This window comes from Bubalus bubalis, chromosome 2 (genome assembly GCF_019923935.1).
Source record: "Bubalus bubalis isolate 160015118507 breed Murrah chromosome 2, NDDB_SH_1, whole genome shotgun sequence".
NCBI classification, from domain to species: Eukaryota; Metazoa; Chordata; class Mammalia; order Artiodactyla; family Bovidae; genus Bubalus; species Bubalus bubalis.
Window position 1 is genome coordinate 6,887,474 of NC_059158.1, and position 26,667 is coordinate 6,914,140.

A 26,667-nucleotide genomic window follows, 5' to 3' on the forward strand; every position below is an offset into this window, starting at 1 on the left:
GTACCACCTTCCCATTGTCACCAAAGCAAAGTGGAAAGGCTTCTTCCTAATTCTCCCACCGATTCACCCTCCAGGGAAAGACTTGACCATTATTTTCCTTTCAAGAAGGCTCTCAAAGCAGGACCCAAACAAAATAAACTGTTGGAGGTTTGTACTGATGGAGTTCGAATCAGAACGGTCTCCTCCCGTTGTCACAGGGATTTGGGCAGCTGTGATGCATTCGCCCCTTTCCTGCCAGGCACCCACTGGCCTGTGAGGGAAACTAACTCTTGACCCCACCTTCTTGCCCTCTTTGCCGGAATGGCCACTGTCCTCTGATGACCCAGTTTTTCCACGCGGTGGTCAGCTTGGCCACTCCCAAGCTTTCCAGCCCATGGGAGGCTCAGTGGGGTGGAGGGGGAAAGCGTAGCAGAAGCCCCAAGTTCAGAGTCAGGCTCAGCCCCCTGTGTCATCACAGATGTCAGCAGGGCTCCTGACACATATGGAAAATAAATTCTTCCAGAATTAAAAACAGCTGAGAATAGGTCTAATGAGCCTTTAAGCGCCCTTGGGGACAATTCTTTCCCAAGTTACTCATTTTGATCCGAGGAGAGGGGGTGAGCCAGGATTCGTGGGGGTGCCCAGACTCGAGGGTGGAAGACAGTTTCTCAGGAATTATAAGGGGGAGAAATGTAAATGACCACATTTTTCTCAAAGCAAGGTTAGAACTGGGGCAGGATCGAACTTGTCCAAGCATTCTGCCCTGTAACGGCTTTCGAGATGTAAGGAGACTGTCGTAGGTTGTGGAGAATGGATGCTGGGGGCGGAGGGAGGCACATGCATGCTTCAGGGGAGTACCCCTCCCTGCACTCTCGGGGCTCTAGGAAACCAGCGGTCAGAGGTCCCATCTATATCCACACAAAGGTAGGGGACCAGGGTCCGAATGCTCCTGGATTCATGAGAACATCTGCCTCAATGATCGATCCAGACCGGCAGGAAATCTGTTTAGTTAGCTAATTATAATTGTTCATCTGGATCGCATCCTAGACTAAGACTGAGACCATGATGGTGGCTCCATGGCTACCCCAGACCAGCTCATCTCCATGTTGATGAATGATGGGTTTTTTTGTTTGTTTGTTTTACTGCATAGCCAGTCTCGGTGGCTGGGATTTTACTGAAGACATGTGGGGTTCTGGAAAATTCTGAGATTGAACCACTAATGCCTAGGGAGCAGGTTAACCCAGGAAGGGAAGATGAAGGAAGGAGTTTGCCAAGAAGTAATTCCTAGGTGACTCAGTGGTAGAGTCCACCTGCGATGCAGGAGACGCAGGAGACACGGGTTTGATCCCCGGGTCAGGAAGATCCACTGGAGGAGCAAATGGCAACCTGCTCCAGTTTCTTGCCTGGGAAACCCTATGGACAGAGGAGCCTGGTGGCCTACGTCCATGGGGTAGCAAAGAGTCGGATACGACTGAGCGCACACACACACAAACCTATAAAGTGCATGTGTGCCTGTGTGTGTGTCTATTTGTCTCTCTCTCTCTCTCAGCTAGGCTCCTCTGATTCCCAGTGTTGCTCAAGTTTACACAGTAAGTGCAAGAACCAGAACTCTGCTCTTCTTGCCAGGAAAGCAACCCCGTAACAGAATCGTGTGTGCACACCCATACCTTGTCCCAAATGCTCTAGAATGTTATCACATCAGAGGATCAGTGGATGCCGCAATTCACGAAAGAACACTTACGCTTATTCTCTTTATGGACACAGAGAACCTGGGGTCAGTTTTCCACTTAGCGGAAGGTTAAAGCTGTCAATATTTAAGCTCCCCTAACAGAGTGTTAAACTTAAGCCAGCTGGCACCTTAGCAACTCGGGGCTCGTGCTGCCGATGTGGCTGCAGGACCAGATGCCCCAACAGCCATGCTGAGATGGTCTGAAAGTCAGGCTGCACCCCCTACACCTCTGAGTGTACCCCTCATTATTCACCGGTTCTAAATTTGCACATTTGTCTACTTTCTAAAATTTGTAATCCCCAAATCAGTATTTGTGGTCCTTGGCGCACATGTGCAGAGCTACAAAAAAAAAAAAAATAAGCCTGAGTCACCAGACTTGTAGGTTCCCAGCTGAAGTCTAACAAGATGATGCTCTGCCTTCTTTTTTAAAAATTATAATTTTATGTGTTTATTAAGTTACTTTCGGCTGTGCTTGGGGTTTCTCTGGATGTAGAGTGGAAGCTACTCCCTAGTTGTGTGGTGCTCGGGCTTCTCATTGCAGGGGCTTCTCTTGCTGTGGAACATGGGCTCTGCAGCACAGGCTCAGTAGCTACAGCAGAGTGCCCGGGCTTAGTTGCTCCATGGCCTGTGGAACTTTCCTGGACCAGGGATCGAACTGGTGCCCCTGCATCAGCAGGCAGACTCTTATCCACTGGACCACCAGGGAAGCCCAATGCTCTGCCTTCTTGATTCTGTTCTGAAACAGATGAGCTGGATATGGAGACAGGACGGGGGCTCCATGCGTGCAAAGAAGTCCAGCTCTGGGGCCAATTGGATAGGACTTGAATTCCAACCCAGGCTGCCATCAGTGGGGGGGCCTCAGACAAGTCATCTCATACAATCGAACTTCTTTGGGTGGGTTTCTAACCCTGACAGCCACGTGATTCCTAAGACCCTCACCAACTGGACTGGGACTCACATTCCTTCTCCAGAAAATCTTCCTGACCCAGGGATTGAACTTGGGTCTCCTGGATTGCAGGTGGATTCTTTACCATCTGAACCACCATGGAAAACTCCAAATTACAAGAGAAGGACTAAAATAAAAAGACTTGATTTTTGATGTGTGTGCCTAGGACATTGGGAAAATTTTTATTCTTAAGACATATCTAATTCTGCAATGAATAATAGAAGCGATGCATCTCACTGCCTTCATATGCTCTCCAGGCTCCTTAGCAGTTGCTGCCAGAACATTCCAAAGAATTACCAAGAGTACCCCGGGTTCCAGACCTTGCTTGCTTTTCTTCCACCTGATCTAATTTATCTCTTGTCCCATTTTTTCAAAACCTCTGTTAGATGTCTTCGTTTTCAATGGCTTTTTTTTTTGGCCCCAGACCCAACATGTAGGATCTTAGTTCCCTGAGTAGGGCTTGAACCTGAGCCCCTGCAGTGGAAGCACTGAGTGCTAACCACTAGACTGCCAGGGAAGTCCCCCAGTGACTTAATGAGATGTATGGAAGTTATAAAACAGCATAGCAAAACAATTTGCTATATATCAGCAAAACAATTTGCTTCCTCCTGAGACATTCGTAAATGTCCTTGTGGAGACTGTGGTGGGGTTGGGATTTTGAGATCTGGCAGGTTTTTTCAGCAATGCTCAAACACCACGTTGAGCACTTCTAATGTCTTCAAAGATAGGTTCTTCCTTCTGAGTTGCCCCCAGTCTAGTGGGGAATAAAACGCTGTAATGGCAAGAATTCTCCCTCCTGTCAAGCAAGAGATAGTCCACCAGGCCGAGCAATGTGCCACACGGCCTCTGAGTGGCAGCACCACATTTTGCCAAAGTTAGGGTCACGCTGGAGTCAGGCAAAGTGTCGTTCTCTGAATTTCCAGTTCACTCGAGTCTCAGGTGAGACTCTCCAAGTGACTGTGTGCAGAAAAGACCAACAGAACAATCGATTTTAGTGGATTCTCTGTGTTTACAGTCTGTAAACAAATGGCTATGCTCCAACGGCCTTGTATTCATGGACACTGAAATTTGAATTTCACGTGCCATGAAATATTTTTTCTTTCTTCCAATTTTCTTTCAGCCATTCAAAACTGCACACAGTGGAAGTCATGGCAACCCACTCCAGTATTCTTGTCTGGAGAATCCCTTGGACAGAGGAGCCTGGTGGGCTACGGTCCACAGGATCCCAAAGAGTCGAACACGACTAAAGCAACTTAGCATGCGTGCACGGTGTGGAAGAACTAAGTTCTCATCTACCATGGAAGAAAGTCAATATACAATGCCTAAAATTAGTAAATCAAGATATAGCAGTAGAGGATATTTTTTAAAATGCACACAAACTGTGAAAAAACATATGGCAGGGACTTCTCTGGCAGTCCAGTGGTTAAGACTCTGTGCTTTCAAAAATGAAGACTCCGCCCTTCTGCCTTTTTAATGTGGGTGGCACGGGTTCGATCCCTGGTCGGGGAACTAAGATTCCACATGCTATTCGGCCCAAAGAAAATGACAGGTGGAGTGCCCCCCACCCCGCCAGGATGCCCATTGTAGTTTTGCCCACCCCTGGTGTAGAGGGAAGAAGAGCGACCAGACTTAATTTTATGATGCATGTCTACTATGAACTAGGTGCCAAAAACACCATGATCAGTGGACAGAAAGCACCTTCCATGGGCTGGTGGTGGGCCAAACAGACAGAGAGTGGGGCGCCGGCCCTAGTGGAGCAGGAAGGGCTCCTAACCTGAACGTGGGAGCAGGGAAGGGTGCCACACAAGGGCCTGGTGGACAGGAGGGTCTCATCAAGTAAACGTGTGGGAAGAGAATATTCCAGGTAGAATGTTCTCCACCCTGCTAGAGTCGAAACCTTGCTAGAGTCAGGCAAGTAGGCTTCAGTCTCCTCCTGTGGGTATAATGCCCATGCTCACCTCCCAGACCACCAGTGAGAAAGTGGAGCCAAGAGTGTGATAGAGGGACTTCCCTAGCAGTCCAGTGGTTAAGACTACACGCTTCCACTGTAGGGGGCCCGGGTTCGATCCTTGGCCAGGGAACTAAGATTCCGCATGCCACTCGGTACAGCCAAAAAAAAAAAGTGTGATGAAACATCAATGATGGTTCATTTTCAAGGCGCTGCATTTGCAACTTGAGTGAGCTGGTCTGAATGATCTGCACGATTCCATCCAATCCTGCATTTCAATGAATTCTTGATTTTTATCTTTAGGTAGAGGGATACACTCCTGTTGAGAAATTCTGGGTGCCGTCAAGATTAGTATCAGTAAGTGCCGGCGGTGACCCACCTCATGACAAGTGAACGGGCCCCAAACTGAAGAAATAAGCTGTCCCCTGAGCTTAAAGATGACATCAGTCACGATGACGAGGTCTCCCTCTGGCAGCGGGTAAAAGGGCTGTAGGAAGGACTAACGTTCAACCTCCTCCTCCCTGCCCTCCCAGAACACCCTGAGTTGGCAGCCGTGACAGACGGGCAGGGTCTTAACTTGAGGTTGAGCTGGACCAAGGCAACACCACCACGCAGTTCTTGCTCCGTTGGCCGCGGTGCCTCATGTTCTTGGATCCACTCAGTCCCTTCATTGTAAAAGAAGAACTTCAAGCTTGGGGTTGACCCCTTGACCCTTAAGTGAGAGGCAGTATTTCTCTTCTTGCTCCAAATAAGAAGCAGGAGTTGATTCTCCAACAGTCAGAGGATGAAGCTGCGGCTGACTTTGTTATGATACAGAGTGACGAGCGCAGGAGAGGTGGTGGCAAGCATGACGCTGAAGATGTTCAAGTTTGTCGTGGGATTTATGGCCATTTCTGTAACTCTTTCGTTCCTGTATAGCAACAATTTCAACTTGCCGAAACATCTGCTAGTGGGGAAAATCGCAGACTCTTCAGTGCTTGCAGAGGCCTGTGACATGGTTGTAGCAGGAAAGAAAATCTTGGGTGAAAATATACCAATGACGCCACTGAAAGACATAACTTGCCAACAATACCTGACCCAGAATCACTACATAATGAAACCTCTGTCCAAAGAAGAAGCTGAGTTCCCTCTGGCATATGTCATGGTCATCCACAAAGACTTGGATACATTCCAGAGGCTCTTCAGGGCTGTCTACATGCCTCAGAACGTCTACTGTGTTCACGTGGATGAGAAAGCGACGGCTAAATTTAAAGATGCAGTGGAGCAATTACTGAGCTGCTTCCCAAACGCCTTTCTGGCTTCCAAGATGGAGTCTGTGGTCTACGCAGGAATTTCCAGGCTCCAGGCTGACCTGAACTGCCTGCAAGACCTCATAGACTCGGAGGTCCCGTGGAAATACACCATCAACACTTGTGGGCAAGATTTCCCCCTGAAAACCAACCGGGAGATCATCCAGCATCTCAAAGGATTTAAAGGGAAAAACATCACCCCCGGGGTGCTGCCTCCTCCTCACATTATCAGAAGGACTAAATACAGGCACCTGGAGCAGAGATACAGTTTGTTTTCCTTTATGCTGTGGACTTGGATTAGAAAAATGCCTCCTCCCCATAATCTCACCATTTACTTTGGTTCCGCCTACGTAGCGCTTACAAGAGAATTTGTTAATTTTGTTCTCCGAGACCAGAGGGCTCTTGACTTACTTGAGTGGTCGAGGGACACGTACTCTCCTGATGAGCATTTCTGGGTGACGCTGAACAGGATTCCAGGTATGTGGGACTTGATTCTACATAAAGTCTGGAAGCATTGTGCGTGTATGTGCGTGTGTGTGTGCAAGTATTTTACACTTTGAAACTGTCCTTAATTGTATTACGTATATTCACCTTTGGGCTTCCCTGGTGGCTCCACGGTAAAGAATTCTCGCCTGCAATGCAGGAGACGCAGGTTTGATCCCTGGGTCAGGAAGATCCCCTGGAGGAGGGTATGAGAATCCACTCCAATATTCTTGCCTGGAAAATCCCATGGACAGAGAAGCCTGGTGGGCTACAGTCCATAGGGTCACAAAGAGTTGGACACAACTGAAGTGACTATGCACACACGCATATTCACCTGTGTTTCCAGCTTTATGGACACCCTGTAAATTTTCATGTGTCTGTTGCAATGGAATTCATACAACAGAAGTTAATCGTCTTACATATCAATAAATATACTGTTTGCTTAGAGAAGGTGCCTGCCTATCAAATTTTGACATGGTCATTAAGTCTTTGATATGAAAAGTGAAACTGGTTTTTTTTAATCAATTATAGTATGTTTTCTGTGAAAATCTCTCAATCACGTCCAACTCTTTGCAATCCCATGGGCTGAATGGTCCATGGAGTTCTCCAGGCCAGAATACTGGAGTGGGTAGCCTTTCCCTACTCCAGGGGATCTTCCCAACCCAGGGATCAAACCCAGGTCTCCCACATCGCAGGCAGATTCTTTACCAGCTGAGCCACAAGAGAAGCCCAAGAATACTGGAGTGGTAGCCTATCCCTTCTCCAGCAGATCTTTCCTACCCAGGAATTGAAACAGGTTCTCCTGCATTGCAGGTGGATTCTTCCAGTTATTTGTGATGTGGGTTATTCATTATGGTTTCATTTTACGTGAATTTGAATTGCTCAAGTTGAAAAAGTTTGAGGTATGAAAAATGTCAACAAAATTTCTATAAGAACAATGTGAAATAATTCAGCCTTTCCAAATCAAATTTTTTTAATTGACCAGAACTTTCCAGAATTCCAGACTGTCAGACAAATGAACCGTAGACCACACTTGGGCCTGGCCATGTGGCGGCCTCACTTTGGTGAATGGAAACCTGCCATCCTCTGTGCTCTGTGCTCTAGGCTTGCAAGAGTCAAGAACTCACCCTTTGTGCAGAATCTGAAAACCCTGTACTAGTTATTGATGAGCAGAATATTAAAATAATTTTTTTTCTTCGGACTTCCTTGGTGGTCCAGTGGTTGGGAATCTTCTTTCCAAAGCAGGGGATGCAGGTTCGATTCCTGATTGGGGAACTCAGATCCCACGTGCCAAGGGGCGACTAAGTGCACGCCCCACAACTACTGAGCCAGCACGCTGCGACTAAGACCCAATGCAGCCAAATAAATAAATAATAATTTAAAAATTTTTTTCTTACTATAGAATACAATCCTATTGTAGAAAATCTGAGAAATAAAGAAAAGTCTGTATGTAAAAACTAAGAAAATTTTAAAAAGCAAAAGTTATACATTACACAAATTGAGAAATAATTGCCGTGCATATATACTGGGTAATTGCATTCTTTTTCATGGTATGGATGTACTAGAATTTGCTTAACAATTCCTCAGCTGTTGAGCATGTGTTTTCCAGTTTTTTCACTATGGAAAATGCTATTGCAATTAATGCTGGGAAGTGTCAAAACTAAGTCACACCTTTTCACTTATGGCTTTGTGAGGTGTCAGCATTTCCGCTTCCGGAATGAACTCAGACCCAACTCTGTTAAAGGTCACTCCAGATCTGAGGCTACAGGGTTTCCTGCCTGGGACTAAATTTGAGGGTGAACTTTAAGCACAAAGAATCTGGAAAGAGGACTCCCTGGTGCTCTGGTGGCTAAGACCCCACACTTCCTGGAGTTTTAGGGGTCTGGGTGCCAACCCTGCTCTGGGAACTAGATCCCACATGCCGCAGCTAAGACCTAATGAAACCAAATAAATAAAATAAAATTTAAAATAAATATTAAAAAAAAAAGAATCTGTGAAGAAAATTCAGAAGTTCTTTCTCTAGGAAAAGCAAACTTCTGCATGGGTAAATTGAACGGTAGTCTCAGGAAAGTTGTGATTTAGTTGCTCAATCGTGTCTGACTGTAGCCTGTCAAGCTTCCCTGTCCAAGGGATTTCCTAGGCAAGAATACTGGAGTGGGTTGCCATTTACTTCTTCAGGGGATCTTCCTGACCCAGGGATAGAACCCGAGTCTCCTACATTGGCATGGGCCCTATTTTGAGTGTCCTAGTGGGAGACGCAGTTATGTCAAGGACAGTTATCTCCTCCATGGCGACATCTTACAACATTTCTGAAGTTGGAAGTGTTAGATTCAAAGCTTTCAGGACTCTGTAGGGGAGGGTAAGCCGGTGTTGGATAACAGTAACTTGAGACTCCAAGACTCCAGCTTATTTTAAGTCTTAGTCTTTGCGACTCTGAAGGACAGGCCTTTGGGACTGGGACTGAGGCAAACAGAACGTTAAGCTTCCACATTCCAGCTTTTGTTATTCTGCGTTTAAATACCAGCGTAAACTCCAATAACGGCCTCCATCATACGCGAAGGAGAAGATTCAAACTAGCGTGCTCCCAGGCAACTTTATCCTCCCGGCAATGGAGAGAGATAGAAAGGGGTCAATTTGCTAGAAAACTACTGAGGGAAGAGGTTTTCTGGAAACATCACCTCTTTTTTTAAAACTGAAGTATAGTTGATTTACATGTTCTTTTAGTTTCTGGTACATGGCAAAGTGATTCACTTATATATATTCTTTTTTCAGATTCTTTTCTGTTGTAGGTTATTACCAGATACTTCCCAGGTGGCACAGTGGTAAAGAGCCCGCCTGCCAATGCAGGAGATGTAAGAGATGTGGGTTCAATCCCTGGGTAGGGAAGATCCCCTGGAGAATGAAATAGCAACCCACCCCATTATTCTTGCTCAGAAATCCCATGGACAGAGGAGCCTGGTGGGCTACAGCGGGCTCATAGGGCTGCAAAGAGCTGGACTCGACCGAGCAACTAGGCACACAACCCTGAGCTGCTCTTCATCTGTCAGCTCTTGGCCTCAGCTTTGCATTATACCAATGATATGTAATGGACTGTTTTGGCAAGAACCAGCTTTGGGCTTTCCTGGTGGCCCAGTGGTTAAGACTCCGAGCTTCCATTGCAGGGGATGTGGGTTCCATCCCTGGGTCAGGGAAGATCCTGCACGCTGCCTGGTGCAGCCAAAGAGAAAAAGAAAAGAGCCAGCTTTTTCTTACATTTCCTGCTACTCTATTTCCAGGGATTTTGTATCAAAAAACTGCAACCTTCCCCACCTCCATCCCTCACTCTTTTCTTCCCAATGGCTTTCCCTGGAAGTCTGAAATTCACTCTGACGTCTGTGGCCACTCTCTGGCTGGATGCTTTCTGTATGTTACTTCTGGAATCTTCCAGCTGCACCCGGACGTTGATGTCGGAAAAAACCCAGACTCAGAAGCATGGGTGATTTGCTTGGGAGGAAGCCAGCCTTGGAGGTCCCTGAATGAGAGCAGGGGTTGTTTTCTCAAATTTACTCCGGAGGAAGCAGAGCAGTGTGAGATCAAATGGCTTTCTCAGAAGCGCTGGGCTGTCAAGAGTGGCTTTGACTCAACTGGAGACCTTCCTGCCTACAATCCAGGCTGTTACTCACCACTCTTTCTCAACCACACGCGGGGCTATTTTAAGTCCTGGTGCTTCAGACTATTTCCTGTGGCTAATAAAAAAACCAAACCCCCAAAAGAGATGAAGGTAAAGCAGAGTACAGAGTTTAGTATAGTAAACGTATAGACAAACAGAGAAAGAGGAGGGAGAGAAAAGAGAAAGAAGATGGACAGAGAAGAGAGTCTGGCCAGAGACAGAGCTGGAAAAAAAGACAAAATGTGACGTTAAAACCATTTTAACCCAGGTTGCTCTTTCTCTGTGACCTCTGGGGACTCAGACAAAGTTTCCACTTGGTATCCCTGGTTTCTCACTTGGGCACAGAGGTGCTGTCAAAATGAAAGGAATATGTGAAAAGTGCTTTGGGTACTGGTGTGTGGAGTAACCACAGCTGTACAAACAGGGCTCTTCTCTCTGTTCCCTTTCTACAGTCAGCTGTGGAGATTAAACTTTCAGTGCAGTTTTCTTAGGATGAAAATGAGTTTATGACTGGAGTGGGAATTTGTAAGAGTGAGCGTTATATAGAAATAAGCAAGTATGGGTTGAATTCTAGGACTTCATCATACAGTTCAGTTCAGTTCAGTCGCTCAGTCGTGTCTGACTCTTTGCAACCCCATGAATCGCAGCACGCCAGGCCTCCCTGTCCATCACCAACTCTTGGAGTTCACTCAAACTCATGTCCATTGAGTCTGTGATGCCATCCAGCCATCTCATCCTCTGTCGTCTCCTTCTCCTCCTGCCCCCAATCCCTCCCAGCATCAGGGTCTTTTCCAATGAGTCAACTCTTCGCATGAGGTGGCCAAAATATTGGAGTTTCAGCTTTAGCATCAGTCCTTCCACTGAACACCCAGGGCTGATCTCCTTTAGGATGGACTGGTTGGACCTCCTTGCAGTCCAAGGGACTCTCACCCAGCCATTTATTGAGTAACTGAGCCACAAGTCTGCCCTGGCTGACGACTTCTCCAGAATTCTAACCTACTCAGTCGGTGCCTCCAACTTAGAATTTGGGGTATCAGTTTTGACCTGGGATTTGCCTGGTTGCCATTTCCTTCCTGGGATTTTCCTGGTTGAGTTCTGCCTGCCCATGCGGGGGACACAGGTTCAATCCCCGGTCTGGGAAGATTCCACGTGCCGAGGTGACTAAACCCATGCGCCACAGCTATTGAGCCCACGCTGTGCAACTACCGAAGCCCACCCACCTAAGCCTGTGCTCTGCAACAAGAGAACTCAGGAGATGAGAAGCCCGTGCCCCGCAATGAAATGCAGCCCCTATTCGCCGCAACTAGAGAAAGCCTGTGCACAGCAGCGAAGACCCAGTACAGCCAAAAATTAATTAATTAAAACATAGTTTTTGACCCAATATTCAAACTGAGGGAAAGGATTGCCGTTCTTTTTCGTCACTTATTACCATCCCTTCTACAATCTTGTGTAAATGGCAAGAGCATCCTGCCCAGAATTCGGAAGAATGGTGAGTGGTGTCGTGCAAAAGGGCCTCAGGAAAACCAGCATCTACCATGTGACCACCAGGAGAGTAAACATCAGAGAGCACTGGAGTAGTGCAAAAAAAAAAAAAAAGATCGACACTAATAATGTCTAGCATTGTCAAAATCCTTCTGATTTTAAGGATTTGGGGTTAGGATTCCACTGCAGCCAAGTGCCAATTTTTAAACGTTCTTCCCCTTGTAACTTTAAACTCAGGGAGTTGTAGGGACTTCAAAGACTGGAGGTCCAGGGGCTAAGAATCCACCTTGCAATGCAGGGGACACAGGTTCAATCCCTGGCCAGGGATCTAAGATCCCACTTGCCACGGAGCAGTTAGGTAAGCCCAAGAGCTGCAACAGAAGATCCCGCATGATGCAGAGAAGACTTGGCAGCCAAATAAAAAAACAATATTAAAATAACAAAAAAATAAATAAATAAATAAATAACAACAACAATAATAGCAAACTTGGGGAGTTGTAAATTCAGGGTAGAACGGGCAAGTAATTAGAGATGCTTTTATGCATGAAATCTCTGGAGAAATGGAACTGTGCCAAGAATGAGGAGAGCCAAAGCAAAGAAAGGGAGAGTTCATGTCATCATCTGCATGTATGAGGAGAAAAAGTTATACAAACTATTCAACTCATTTTGAAAGCATAATTAGACATAGATGCCTCCATTTTTGACCCCTGAGGGGCCTTTCTGCACATGTGCAGTCAAGGAGATCTCCTTGACCTCCAGGATGAAGACTGGTCATCATCTTCTCACTCAAGCAGATTTCAGCTCCTCTCTGCTCCTGTCTTTATCTCTGCCATGAAGCACCAACTGGAGACAAGCTCCCGCTGCCCAGCCTGGGGTCCAGCTGTCTCCAGTCTCAGCCCCACTCATGGTTGGAGGGGGCCGTGAACCCTTGATACATTTTTCTCATTGTATTCCCACGACTGACTTATGAAGGTGATAAAATTATTCTCATGTTTTACAGATAAGGGAACTCCTTTGGGAAGGTTTATAGGTATATGGAATCTGAGAACCTTCTCTCCTTCAGTTCTGTGGTTGTTTAGTTACTAAGTCATGTCTGACTCTTTTGTGATCCCATGGCTCTAGCCCAACAGTCTTCTCTGTCCATGGGATTCTTCAGGCAAGAATATGGAGCAGGTTACCATTTCCTCCTTCGGGGGATCTTCCCAACCAAGAGATCAAATCCATGTCTCCTGTGTCTCCTGCATTGGCAGACAAATTCTTTACCACTGAGCCACCTGGGCTTAGATGAGATAAACTTGATATTCACTAACTTCAGCTTTAGGCCCTATGCAATTTGGGAGTTATAATGGGCTGCTAGGCTTTTAGGAGTATTTTTTTATGTAAATGTATTTTTTAAAAAATATTTATTCATTTGCCTGCATCAGGTCTTAGGTGCAACACTTGAGACCTGGCATAGAACCCATGTCCCCTGCGTCGCGTGACAGATTCTTAACCACTGGACCACTGGGAAGTCCCTGTTTGGGTTTTTTTTTTTTTTAATTAGCTTTTATTCATCTTAGTGTAGTAAGTCAGGTGGTGAGGTTCGCTTGCTAATGTGCCTTTTTAAAGACCTTACCTCATAGCAGAGAAAATTAAGTGCTGGAAAGAATGGCTCAACAGCCAGTCATACGCCATGCTTTATGGCATAGCCAGCCAATATGGAGAGGGGGGCGTGTGTGGAAAAAGACAAGGTGAGGTGATTAATTTTTAAGTACTAAATATTTATTGACAGATTATCTCTCCAGGCAGTGTTCACGTGCTCGGGACCGATGCTTGTAACTTGGCAGTGCTGTTTAAGCAAACAAACTCAGTCAGTTGAATGCAATGATTAACAGGAAGTCTGGGAGCTGACACAGTTGCCAACCTTCTGGCTGAGAGAAGAGGTCGGGGTTAAAGTCTGAGAGCGGTGACTTGCAGAAAGGTCCCTTCACCCCTCACTGATTTTCCTGTAGGGAAGGGTGGACACACTGGGGTCAGAACCTCCCTGGGGCAACTTGTTTTTTGTGTGTGTATAAACGGGTTGCAAGATGAGACGGGGGAGGAGACAGAGCAAAGCAAATCGCTAAGAGTTCCTTCAGAAACGTGTTGGAGAAAGGTGGAAAAGCAGCACCGTGGGGAATGCAGAGGAAAGGAAGACGGAAAAAGGACAAGCAGGATCAGCTGGAAGGTCGCGGAGCGGCCGGTCAGAGCTGCGTCCACCTAGAGGATGGCTATGGATTTCGGAGAAAATGTAAGTTAAGTCTGTCTACCCTCTGACCAGATGTCCCAAGAGACATTCTACTCATTTCCTGGGTTTGAATGATGGGCTTTTGGAAGCGTTGTCTTTTCTGTGTGTCTCTGGTCACGGCCCTGATTTTTGTGTTTGTTTGCAACAACAAGTTAGGGGAGAACAAAAATTTCCTTCAAGCTTCCATATCCAATGCTTCACTGTTATCAGAAGTCTGTCACCAGATTTTTAAGGGGAAGAGTTTTTGCCCTAAAAAGAATGCATTGAGGAGTACCTTCAGTGAAACCACCTGTCATGAGTACGTGGCTCAGAGTCACTACATAACAGAAACACTCTCTGAAGAAGAGGCTGGCTTCCCCTTGGCTTATGTGATGACCATCCACAAAGACTTCGGCACTTTTGAGAGACTCTTCAGGGCTATTTACATGCCCCAAAATGTCTACTGCGTTCACGTGGACAAAAAGGCGACAGACACATTTAAAGGCTCGGTGAAGCAGTTACTGAGCTGCTTCCCAAATGCTTTTCTGGCTTCCAAGATGGAGCCCGTGGTCTACGGTGGGATTTCCAGGCTCCAGGCTGACCTGAACTGCATGAAAGATCTTGTGGCCTCAGAGGTGCCGTGGAAATACATCCTCAACACCTGTGGGCAAGATTTCCCCTTGAAAACCAACAGGGAGATCGTTCAGTATCTGAAGGGATTTAAAGGGAAAAACATCACCCCCGGGGTGCTGCCTCCAGCTCACGCAATTGGGCGGACTAAGTATGTCCACCACGAGCTATTAAACCAAAAAAATTCCTATGTGATTAAAACTACGAAATTGAAAACACTGCCTCCTCACAACATGACCGTTTACTTTGGCACTGCCTATGTGGCCCTCACAAGGGAATTCGCAAACTTCGTCCTTCACGACCCGCTGGCGCTTGACTTATTGTCCTGGTCCAAGGACACGTACAGTCCTGACGAACATTTCTGGGTCACACTCAATAGGATTCCTGGTATGTACATCTCTTGACTTTTGTTATGAATTAACATCTCATGGCCAATACTGAATAAACCACTAAAAAATAAGTTTTTAAAAATTAACACCTTCGTAAAGATCTTTCTTCATGTGAGTTCGATCCCTGGGTCAGGAAGATCCCCTGGAGGAGGGCTTAGCAAGCCACTCCAGTATTCTTGCCTGGAGACTCCTGTGGACAGAGGATCCTGGTGGGCTGCAGTCCATAGGGATGCTAAGACTCGACTGCAGTGACTTAGCACACATTCACAGTTTCAAATGTTCATTAAAATATCTTTATGTCAGCTCTGCTCACAGAGTGGGTAGTGTAATTCATCTTCATTTTGTGTTGTTGTTGTTCAGTCACTAGTGTCTGACTTTTCTACAACCTACCCCATGGACTGTAGCCCCCCGGGCTCCTCTGTCCATGGTATTTCCCAGGCAGTGGGTTGCCATTTCCTTCTCCAAGGGATCTTCCCTAGCCAAGGATCAAACCCATGTCCCCTGCATCTGCTGCTTTGCAGGTGGATTCCTTACCACTGTGCCACCTAGGAAGCCCAAAGATTCCTAGACCGATCGATGTCTTTATTTTATAGACAAAGAAGCTTCAGTGTGGTTGCATGACCTGGTGGGCTGCCGTCCATGGGGTCGCTAAGAGTTGGACACGACTGAGCGACTTCACTCTCACTTTTCACTTTCCTGCATTGGAAAAGGAAATGGCAACCCACTCCAGTGTTCTTGCCTGGAGAATCCCAGGGACAGGGAAGCCTGGTGGGCTACCGTCTATGGGGTCACACAGAGTTGGACACGACTGAAGTGACTTAGCAGCAGCAGCAGCAGGCAAATGCACCAATTGTACCAGGTCGCCTAAGCCTGCTGCTGCTAAGTCACTTCAGTCGTGTCCAAACTCTGTGCGACCCCATAGACGGCAGCCCACCAGGCTCCCCCGTCCCTGGGATTCTCCAAGCAAGAACACTGGAGTGGGTTGCCATTTCCTTCTCCAATGCATGAAAGTGAAAAATGAAAGTGAAGTCGTTCAGTCGTGTCTGACTCTTAGTGACCCCATGGACTGCAGCCTACTAGGCTCCTCCATCCATGGGATTTTCCAGGCAAGAGTACTGGAGTGGGGTGCCATTGCTTTTAAGGTGATTTCCCAAATTAGTTGTTCGGTTGTTCCTAAATCAACTTCACCTTTCCTTGGTCCAAGTTCTAAATGCCTTAAATAATCTCCAATTGTTTACAGTGAACTAATTTCAGTTCTGCTAGTTCAATTGGAAATAAAAATTCAGATTCCTAGTTCAAAGGAAAACTAACTTGAATCAACATAAGGATTAGGGTCATGGCTTCTTCAGATTAGTGGTTCAGCCCTAGATACATATTAAAGGCTCCTGGAGCTTGTAAAAATACATTTCCTGATTTCCTGGGTGGATGTGAACTTCAGTATTTGTTCAGCCTCCAGGAAATTCTCAGGAACAGTCAAGGCTGTGAAGCACTGTGGATGCTTATTTTTGATGTTAGTACACAAAGCTTGTTAGACTTAAAATGCTTTTTAAATCGATGGTTTTCCCAGAGCAGGAATGAGTAATGTTGTAATGATAAAAGAAATCAAGACAAGGACCTAGTGTATAGCACGGGGCAATGTCTTGTAATAACTTGTATTGGAAAATGATCTGAAAAAGCTTTCCCGGTGGCTTAGCAGTAAAGAATCTGCCTGTAGTACAGGAGACACAAGTTGAGTTCCTGGGTTGAGAAGATCCCCTGGAGGAGGGCTGGGCAATCCACTCCAGTATTCTTGCCTGGAGAATCCCATGGACAGAGGAGCCTGGTGGGCTACCGTCCATGGGGTTTCATACATATATGTGTGTGTGTATGGTCAGTTGCTTCACTTGTGTCCGGTTCTTTGCAACCCTATAGATATATATATCACTTTGCTGTATACTTGAAACTAGAACAACACTGTAAATCAACTATATTTGAATAAATTTTTTTAATTAAGAAAAAAATTAAATGACCTCTTTTGGCAGAGATCACAATCAAAAAAGAAATCAGGGCTCAAGAAAGTGAAGTGAAGGAACTTCCCTGGTGGTCCCGTGGTTAAGAATCCGCCTCCCAGTGCAGATATGGTTCAATTCCTGGTTGGAGAACTAAGATCCCACATGCCTTGGGGCAACTAAGCCTGTGAGCCACAACTAAGACCCAACTAAGTCATGATGTGGCCAAAAATAATAAAATTTTAAAAAGAAACTGAACTGGAGGAGTCATGACCATTTAGCTGTTCACGTGGAGTTGTAGTACCCAGAGTAAGGGAAGGAAAAGCCCCACTTGTCTCTTACGTGTTGCTTGGACCACATACTATGTAGACCGTTTCCATGGATCTGGGATTAGAATAGTGAACAAACCTAAGGGATGTTTGGAAGCCGAGGCTGGAGAAATAGTGTCAAGGAAACTCATTTATCAAGTGTTGGACAGATGGCCTGTGAGTCTCTTTCACTCTGGAGCCCATGAGTCTAACTAATGATTCTAATCAATTTATTGAACAGAAATTCTGCGTCCTCAGCATGATTTATCTATTGGAACTAGATTGTTAAATCTCTGGTAAAGACCAGCAGTTACAGGTCAGCGAGACAATGGAAAACAAATGGACAGCTCCATGCCTTTCAAAACGTTTCAAGGAAGGAGCCTTTAGAATTGCTTCTGTGTTATGTGTCCAGAGGATCCTTGTTAGAGGCCTTCACTGGGCCAGCCAACTCTTACAAGACCTGAGGCAGGCCTGCGAGTAGGGCTTGTTGGTGAGGAGGTGAGGGAACTAGAAACTTAAGTGGCTGTCTTGTTTAATGGCTCCTCCTGCTATGTGAACATCTGGGTCATTTCTGTTTCAAGGATCCTTCTTTGCTGAGTTTGTTGGCTATTTGTTTTGGACATTTTAAGATTGTTCTAATTAACTGCAGTGATGGTGGGTGTGTTAGGATTCTCAAGTAATAGGACAGGGACTTCCCTTGTGGTCTCGTGGTTAAGAATTTAAGCTTCCATGGCGGGGGTGGGCACAGGTTCAATCCCTGGTTGGGGAACTAAGATCCCACATGCCAAGTGGTGTGGCCAAAAAGTTAAAAAAATCAGAAGAAGAAGCAATAGGACAGAAAAAAAGATCTCCTGGATGAAATGGCCTTGTGGGGATGTAGTACACCATCTGAGAGAAGTGCAGTGTGAGCCACATAGGTAATTTTCCATCTTTCGCGGCTGCATTATAGAAACAAGAATGAGTAGGTCAAGTGACTTTGAATCATGTATTTTATTGAACCCAATATAACTCAAATACCAAAGGTGCCCATGGCTGGCGGCTCCTGGGAAGCACAGAGCAGGCAGCCGGGTGTCCTCCCCGCTCAGGGAAGAACAGTCAGACAGCAGCAGGGCAGTCCTAGCGACTTGGAGAAGCATCAGCATCTTCATCTCTGGTTCTCCGTCCTTACCTAAGAGTCTTACCTCTGCTTCAGGGCTTCTTCTTGCTCATGAGCCCGGCGGGTTCTACTTTCAACACCTTCCCCTTGTGTCTCCAGCCAGATTCTGGGCCGCTCTGTTGATGGAAATTCCTCCCTGTCTCCTTCAGATGTTTGTTCTCAGAGAGTCTCGCTGTGTGGGTCCTGAAGTCACTGGATAGGGAGCATCCCTGTTTGCATCCCGGCCACTTCCTGGGCAGCAGGTGACCCCTCTGTAGATGCGCTGCCTTTCATTGAGGCTCCCAACCATTCAGGTCAGGTGGGGCCAGCGGGGCAGGGTCACATGGTTTCAAACACAAGGCAAGCCGTGGTCCTAATACACAGTAAGACCATTCAGCAGCAGCCAGTCCTCCGGAAACCTCTCAGAAGTGAGGGTTCCTGCACAGCCCGCTCAGGCGAAGGGGCCCACAAGGACAGATGTGCTCCAGAAAGAGCGTTCACAGGTGCCTTAAAAGATGCTGTCCAACGGATGTCACCAGCTGTTGTGAAATGAGGGTTCCTGACCTTCCTCCGTCTTCACCCCGCTTCTCTCCCAACTCTGTCCTGCGCCTTCCATTCCTTAACCCAGGTCACACCAAGGTGGCAGCCTTTCAGTTCCCCATTGGCCTCAGCCATGGCTGATTTCCAGTTAGGACAGAGATCCTTTTATGGGCCAGAGGTGCCAGTTCACCACCTCCTGTTTGCTTCCAAGTTATAGATCATGTGCTCCTCCCGTCGGCATGGTTCTGCCCTGAGCAGGAACTTTTGGTGGGTTAGTTTTATTCATCACATGCTCTTGGGATTTAAAGATTTTGAAACTGACCAACGGTTTTGGCCTCACTTGCAACAAAGGAATATTTCTCATTTGATTCAGTGGGAGCTTATTTCAAATTAATATTAATGAATGAATGAATGAAAAGAGTCTTTTCTCATTCTGAAAAAAATCTCACAGAAAAAGAAAAAGCTGAGAGCAGGTTTCATTGGAGATGGGAGGAAAAAAAGAACAACAAGAAATCAAAAAGGGAAGGTATAGAGAAAAGAAGAAAATTGGAGATTGTGGGCTTGGAAGACAGATTTTATTCGCTTTTCATTTTTCCCTTGGAGAACCAGCCGATGGACCCGCCCTGCTGGTATTTTCTGCCGTGTATGTGCCCCTGTGCCCTTGAAAAGGGAGGCTTGTTGAGTTTCTGCTGTAAAGTCCACACTGGCCTGACTCCATCTTTATTGGAGGCTGGCTAGTTGCTTTAGTCTCTTTATATGTACAGATGCTGTGCTGAGGTGCCAAGTGCTGAAACCTTGAGAGAAGCAGGAAGAATCAGTCTAAATAAAGCTGCTTCTGGGAACTCACAGCTTCACAGCCCCCCCCCAGGGATTTGGCTGGGATCTTGCTATCTCCAGAGGAAATTTATGCTTCTCAAACACATTATGCTCACAAAGCTTCCAGGATCACTGGGTGTAGGGGCAGACTTGTTGGGGAAGGACAGTTGGGGGACAAGTTTTATTAATAGCTTGAACAATCTCTTTTTTTGTATCTGTTGAAATATAGACTTTTGTCATAGGAAAAGAAATCAGCAAGTTGGGATACATGCGAGTTATTTTTCAAGGAAATACCATCTTTCCTCAAAAAAATAAAAAATAAAAAATAGAACTACCATACAATCCAGCAATCCCACCACTGGGTATTTATCCAAAGAAAACAAAAATACTAACTCAAAAACATGCATTAATATATACCCCATCTTCATTCCTGCATTATTTATTATAGCCAAGATATGGAACCAAGCTAAGTGCCCATCAATAGATGAATGGATAAAGAAGATGTGGTTTACACACACACACACACACACACACACACTCAGCAATAAAGAAGAATGAAATCTTGTCATTTGTAATAACATGGGTAGACCTAGAGAGTACTACGCTGAATGAAAAGAGTCAGGTAGAGAGAAAAATACCAGAGGATTTCACTTATATGTGGAATCTAAAAAACAAAAAAAACAGAAATGGAGTTGTCGATACAAAGAACAAACAAATGGTTGGCAGAGGCAAGGGGGTTGGAGGTAGAACTAGGTGAAGGATACTAAAAAGTACAAACTGGGACTTCCCATGTGGTCCAGTGGCTAAGATTCCATGCTCTCAATGCTAGAGGCCCAGGTTAGATCCCTGGCCAGGGGACTAGATCCCCTGTGCCACAAGTAAGAGTTTGCACGGCGATACTAAGACCCGGCATAGCCTAAAAATATAAATAAATATTTTAAAAGAGAAAAAAGAGGTACAAACTTCCAGTTGCAAGATAAATGAGTCACAGGTAGGGAAGGTACAGAGCTACAGGGTGGGGAACAAAGCCAATAATAATGTAATGTCTTCGGTGGTGACAGATGGCAATAGCCCCTTGTGGAGATTACTCTGAAATGTATAAACGTATTAATAGCAAATCACTGTGTTGTGTGACAGGAACTAGCACAGGTCAAGAATCCATCAAAAACAAACTCAAAGGGAAAGAGATCAAATTTATGGTTACCAGAGGGAGGGGATATTGGATGAAGACAGTCAAAAGGTACAAACTTCCAGTTACAAGATAAATAAGGATTGCAGCGTATGTCATACTTAATATAATTAACTCTGCTATACTGGAGTAGTAGCCTTTCCCTTCTCCAGGGGATCTTCCCAACCCAGGGATTGAACCCAGGTCTCCCACATTGCAGGCAGATTCTTTACCAGCTGAGCCACAAAAGCAGCCCAAGAATACTGGAGTGGGTAGCCTATCCCTTCTCCAGGGGATCTTCCCTACCCAGGAACCAAAGCGGGGTCTCCTGCATTGCAGGCAGATGCTTTACCAACTGAGCTCCCTGGGAAGCCTGTAGAGTCAGCGGTGGCTCCCAATTTGTTGGCGGGATTTAAAAGCAGACAGTCCTGGCTTTGCCACCTACAATCTGTGTCATTTGGGGCAAAATGTCTAATTTCTCTGATTTGTCATCAAAACATCACCTTGTCAGACTGTAGGAAGAATTAGATTGCACACAAATTGTACCTGGGATGTTGTAGGAGCTTATTAACTCTTCCAAGAGAGGGAGAACAAAAAAGAACTTCTTAGATGCTGCTTTTTGAAGTTTTAGTGTTAGGATTCTAAAATTTCTGTGTGTGACCAAAAAAAAAAAAAGTGTTTTTGAAGGCACAGGGATATTTTTTTTTACTAGAAATTGGACATGCAGCCCACAGAGGTCACCATTCAGCTGTTGCTTTTATTAGCAGGGTCATGTGAGTGGGGTCTGAAGTGGCTGCTTTCTCTTTCCTCTTATTAGGAAGTGGCATTCTGAGCCGAGTCCAGGGCCTCTGACGCTGCCAAGTTTCTGTCATCCTAGCTCTGTCGGAAGACAGACAGTCTCCAGGCCCTTGCTCACACTGCCCCTTCGTTCTGAAATGCTCTTTTGTCGCTCATTCTGGAATGTTCGCCCGATCTAGTTGAAATAGCCTCAGTTCGCGTTGAAAGGTCACTTACTTCCTCAGGGAAGTTTCTCTGCTCCCCGCCCCTCCCACAGAAGCCGCCACCCCCACCCACCCACTTGACTGCTGTCCTAGGGTGACCCCCACAGCATCTCACTGGTCCCCCCTCAACCCCGCCTCCCTGCCCCACCCTCACCTCCTGCACCCCAAAAGGGAGAGCATGAACTGGATGACTGACACCAGCCCTTGGACTTCTGGCCTAACTTCCTCCTCCCGCTGGGCTCCAGCAGAATGTTGAGTGAGGAGCCATTGAATGGGCGATGATAGTGTAGTCTTCCCCTTCTCTTCAGTGTCATTTTTTCTCCAAGTGATGGAAATTCTCCTTCCGTTTGGCAGAAAGTTCAGTCTGCTATTTTCAGTCTAATTCAGTTTTTACGTCCTGCCTCTGGCTCCACCCCCTTTTCCAAAGGGCAGACATCCTTAGCACCTAGGCCAAATCCACCAGAAAACTTGAGTGCAGTGGGTCTGTGGGAGTCAGCAGTTACCTGAGACCGAGCTCACCTCGCGTCAGCCTCTGTATCATGGCAGTGATGGAAACTGTTTTAGTTCAAGTCTTAGAAAATCAAAATCAACCATTAGGGGAATTTGCCAGTTGTACCAACCCTGAGAGGCTCTGATTAAAACTATCCAGAAAATGTAGGTAGGTGCTTTACTTTGCTACCACTTGAATTCCTGGTAGAGTTGCTAAGCCCCAAGCCGACCTCTTTCCTCTCGGTCAGCTTTTCCCCTGAGGCCTCTCTTTGCCTGAAGAAATTCTGATTATCTTTGAGAGCTGTACTGAGCTCTGTGTACTGAGCACCCACCACCCATGGGTAGAGTTTGTCCTCTGGACTCTTTTGCTCCTGCTGGTATCCTTATCTTCTTAAGGGTTTATTGTTGTTCCAGTATCTGTGGAGACAGAGTGAAGAGTCCTAGAGGGTTAGAGGGACATTTTTGTCTTTATGAGCCTCGACCACACACTGCTGAGTGTCATACTGAATATGATTCACCTATTGTGCTACTATAAAATAAATGTGGCATTAAAACAGGCAGGACAGGGGCAGGGCACAACCTTTAAAAAAAATGAAGGAGCTGTTGAGAACAGAACATAAACTGGCTAGAACCCCAACGTGGTTAGGCCCAAGAAGGTGGAAGGTTTGATTTCCACTGAACCTTGAGCTTCCTTGTAATACATTAGCTAAATGACACACCTATAGACACCATGACAGTTCCAAGGTCAACCATAAAAGTGTTCAGTTCAGCTCAGTTGTTCAGTCATGTCCGATTCTTTGCGACCCCGTGAACCGCAGCATGCCAGGCCTCTCTGTCCATCACCAACTCCCGGAGTCCACCCACACCCATGTCCACTGAGTTGGTGATGCCATCCAACCATCTCATCCTCTGTCGTCCCCTTCTCCCCCTGCCCTCAATCTTTCCCAGCATCAAGGTTTTTTCCAATGAGTCAGTTCTTCACATCAGGTGGCCAAAGTATTGGAGTTTCAGCTTCAACATCAGTCCTTCCAATGAACACCCAGGACTGATCTCCTTTAGGATGGACTTGTTGGATCCTCGCAGTCCAAGGGACTCTCAAGAGTCTTCTCCAACACCACAGTTCAAAAGCATCAATTCTTTGGCACTCAGCTTTCTTTATAGTCCAACTCTCACATCCATACATGACCACTGGAAAAACCATAGCCTTGACTAGACGGACCTTTGCTGACAAAGTTATGTCTCTGCTTTTTAATATGCTGTCTAGGTTGGTCATAACTTTCCTGCCAAGGAGTAAGTGTCTTTTAATTTCATGGCTGCAATCACCATCTGCAGTGATTTTGGAGCCCCGAAAAATAAAGTCTGACACTGTTTCCACTGTTTCCCCATCTATTTGCCATGAAGTGGTGGGACCGGATGCCATGATCTTAGTTTTCTGAATGTTGAGCTTTAAGCCAACTTTTTTCACTGTCCTCTTTCACTTTCACCAAGAGGCTCTTTAGTTCCTCTTCACTTTCTGCCATAAGGGTGGTGTCATATCTGAGGTTATTGATATTTCTCTCAGCAATCTTGATTCCAGCTTGTGCTTCATCCAGTCCACCATTTCTCATGATGTACTCTGCACATAAGTTAAATAAACAGGGTGACAATATACAGCCTTGATGTACTCCTTTTCCTATTTGGAACCAGTCTGTTGTTCCATGTCCAGTTCTAACTGTTGCTTCCTGACCTGCATACAGATTTCTCAAGAGGCAGGTCAGGTGGTCTGGTATTCCCATCTCTTTCAGAGTTTATTGTGACCAGTTCCTGGAAATCTCTGCCCCTTCCCCAAATTTGCTGGTGTTTTCAGTTGCTAAGTCCTGTCCAACTCTGAGACCCCCTGGACGGCAGCACACCAGGCTTCCCTGTCCGTCACCAACTCCCAGAGCTTTCTCAAACTCATGTCCATTGAGTCAGTGATGCCATCCAACCATCTCATCCTCTGTCATCCCCTTCTCCTCCTGCCTTCAATCTTTCCCAGCATGAGGATCTTTTCCAATGAGTCGGCTCTTCTCATCAGGCCACAGTATTGGAGCTTCAACTTCAGCATCAATCCTTCCAATGAATATTCAGAGTTGATTTCCTTTAAGATTGACTGATTTGATATTTTTGCTGTGCAAGAAACTCTCAAGACTCTTCTCCAGCACCACAGTTCGAAGGCATCAGTTCTTCAGCACTCAACCTTCTTTATGGTCTAACTCTCACATCTGTACATGACTACTGGAAAAAACCATAGTTTTGACTATATGGACATTTGTTGGCAAAGTGGTGTCTGGTTTTTAATTCGCTGTCTAGGTTTGTCATAGCTTTTCATCCAGGGAGCAAGTATCTTTTAATTTCAGGCTGCAGTCACTGTCTGCAGTGATTTTGGGGCCCAAGAAAATAAAGTCTGTCACTGTTTCCATTTTTTTCTCCATCTAACTGCCATGAAGTGATGGGACTGGATACCATGATTTTTGTTTTTTAAATGCTTTTTCACTCTCCTCTTTCACCTTCATCAGGAGGTTCTTTAGTTCCTCTTCGCTTTCTGCCATTAGGGTGGTGTCATCGGCATACCTGAGTTTATTGATATTTCTCCCTGCAATCTTGATTCCAGTTTATGATTCATCCAGCCTGGCATTTCGCCTATGAAATTACCCAGCCCGTAAAAACTAACAACCCTGTTCCCTGGGGCCTCTTGCCTTCTGAGATGGTCCATACTTTATCTATGGAATGTGTATTTCCCTCAATAAATTTGTTCTTTCACTCTGGCTGGCTCTTGAAGTCCTTACTGTGAGGAACCAGGGACCCTCACATGGCAGCCCTCTCCAGGAACTCGCCTGAGACCGGGTATGTGACCAGCCTCTTGCACCCCATGTTTTTCCTGCCAAAGTATTGCTTTCATGCCAACCAGGTAGTCTTCTGCTGTCCAAATCACTAACAGCTTACAGTCCACCCAGGTTTAGTCACTACAAAAGAAGTGACTAAAATATTCATCATATGAATATTTTCAATGTCAGGTGCTGGACAAACTGTCCTTCTTCCTCTGAGTTTATAGCTTTATTGAGGTACAATTTACACACCACAGAATTGAGGTGTGTTATTCAGAAATATAATAATTTGTATACTGTAAAACTCACCTGTTTCAAGTACACAATTAAATGGTTTTTAGTATATGTACAAGTGCACCACCATGACCCCAGCTGAATTTAGAATATTTTTTATCACCTGCAGAAGAAACTTCATGCCCATTTACAATCCTTTGTTTTCTGTCTGAATAGATTTGCCTTTGCTGGACATTTTTAAGTCAAGCCACAGATATGCTTTTTCATGTCTGTCTCCTTCCATTAATGGAATGATTATGAGGATTATCCAGGTTGTAGCATGAATCAGTACTTCTCTTCTTTATATTGATGACTTCTGTTATGGGGGTAGATCACGTTTTGTTTACTCATTCATCTGTCGATAAGCTTTCGAGTTGTTTCTACTTTGGGGCCATTATGAATAATGCTGCTATGAACATTCCTAGGCAAGTCTTTGTACAGGCACATGTTTTCATTTCTCCTGGGTAGATTCTATAAGTAAAATTACAGGTTCAGGGACTTCCCTGGAGGTTCACTGGTTAAGACTCTGCACTTCCACCAAAGTGGGCACAGGTTCTATCCCCGGTTGGGGAACTAAATCTTGCATGCCACACAGTGGGCCCCTAAAAATTTAAAAATTTCTGGTCCATGTGGTAACTCTATGTTTAACATTTTGAGGAATTGCCAAGCTGGTTTCCAAAGCAGGTATACCATTTTGCATTTCCACCAGCAAGGTATGAGGGTTCCAATTTCTTCACATATGCACCAACCCTCATTATTGCCTTTTTATTTTACCCATTCTAGTAGATGTGAAGTGGTATCTCCTTTGGTTTGATTTGCATTTCCCTAATGAGCAATGATCTTGAACACCTTTCATGTGTTGGTTGGCCTTTTGAATATTGATTGGAAGGACTGCTGCTGAAGCTTCAATACTCTGGCCACTTGATGCAAAGAGCCAACTCATTGGAAATGACCTTGATGCTGGGAAAGATTAAAGGCAAAAGAAGTGGGTGGCAGAGGATGAGATGGTTAGATAGCATCACCCACTCAATGGACATGAGTTTGAACAGACTCCGGGAGATTGTGAAAGACAGCGCTGCAGCGCTGCGGTCCACGGGGCTGCAAAGAATCAAACACGACTTACCGAACAAGGAGCCATGATGTTGAAAATCTTCTCATGTGCTTGTTGGCATTTGGTCTGCCTTCTTGGAAGAGGACTAAGTGCCTCTTGGGCATTACTTCTTTGAATCTTGGCATTTCAAGCTCTATTTTATAGATGAGGAAACAGGTACGGAGAGTTTTTGCAACTTTCTCAAGGACATCCAACTCATAAGTGCCAAAGACACTTGATTTTG

At 45.6% G+C, this 26,667-nt stretch overlaps 1 protein-coding gene across 4 annotated transcripts in view; it reads left to right on the forward strand.

The window, feature by feature from the left end:
* GCNT2 (glucosaminyl (N-acetyl) transferase 2 (I blood group)) overlaps window positions 1-26,667 on the forward strand; it is a 126,826-nt gene that overhangs the window by 10,757 nt on the left and 89,402 nt on the right. For 2 of the 4 annotated variants that reach the window (XM_044926920.2, XM_025265634.3), the window contains exon 2: window positions 4,906-6,368. In XM_044926920.2, the coding sequence (XP_044782855.2) occupies window positions 5,450-6,368 (919 nt within the window). In that variant the 5' untranslated portion in view covers window positions 4,906-5,449. Of the gene's footprint in view, window positions 1-4,905; window positions 6,369-13,282; window positions 14,768-26,667 lie in introns of those variants that run through there. The other 2 variants (XM_044926906.2, XM_044926930.2) reach the window with 2 other exon arrangements.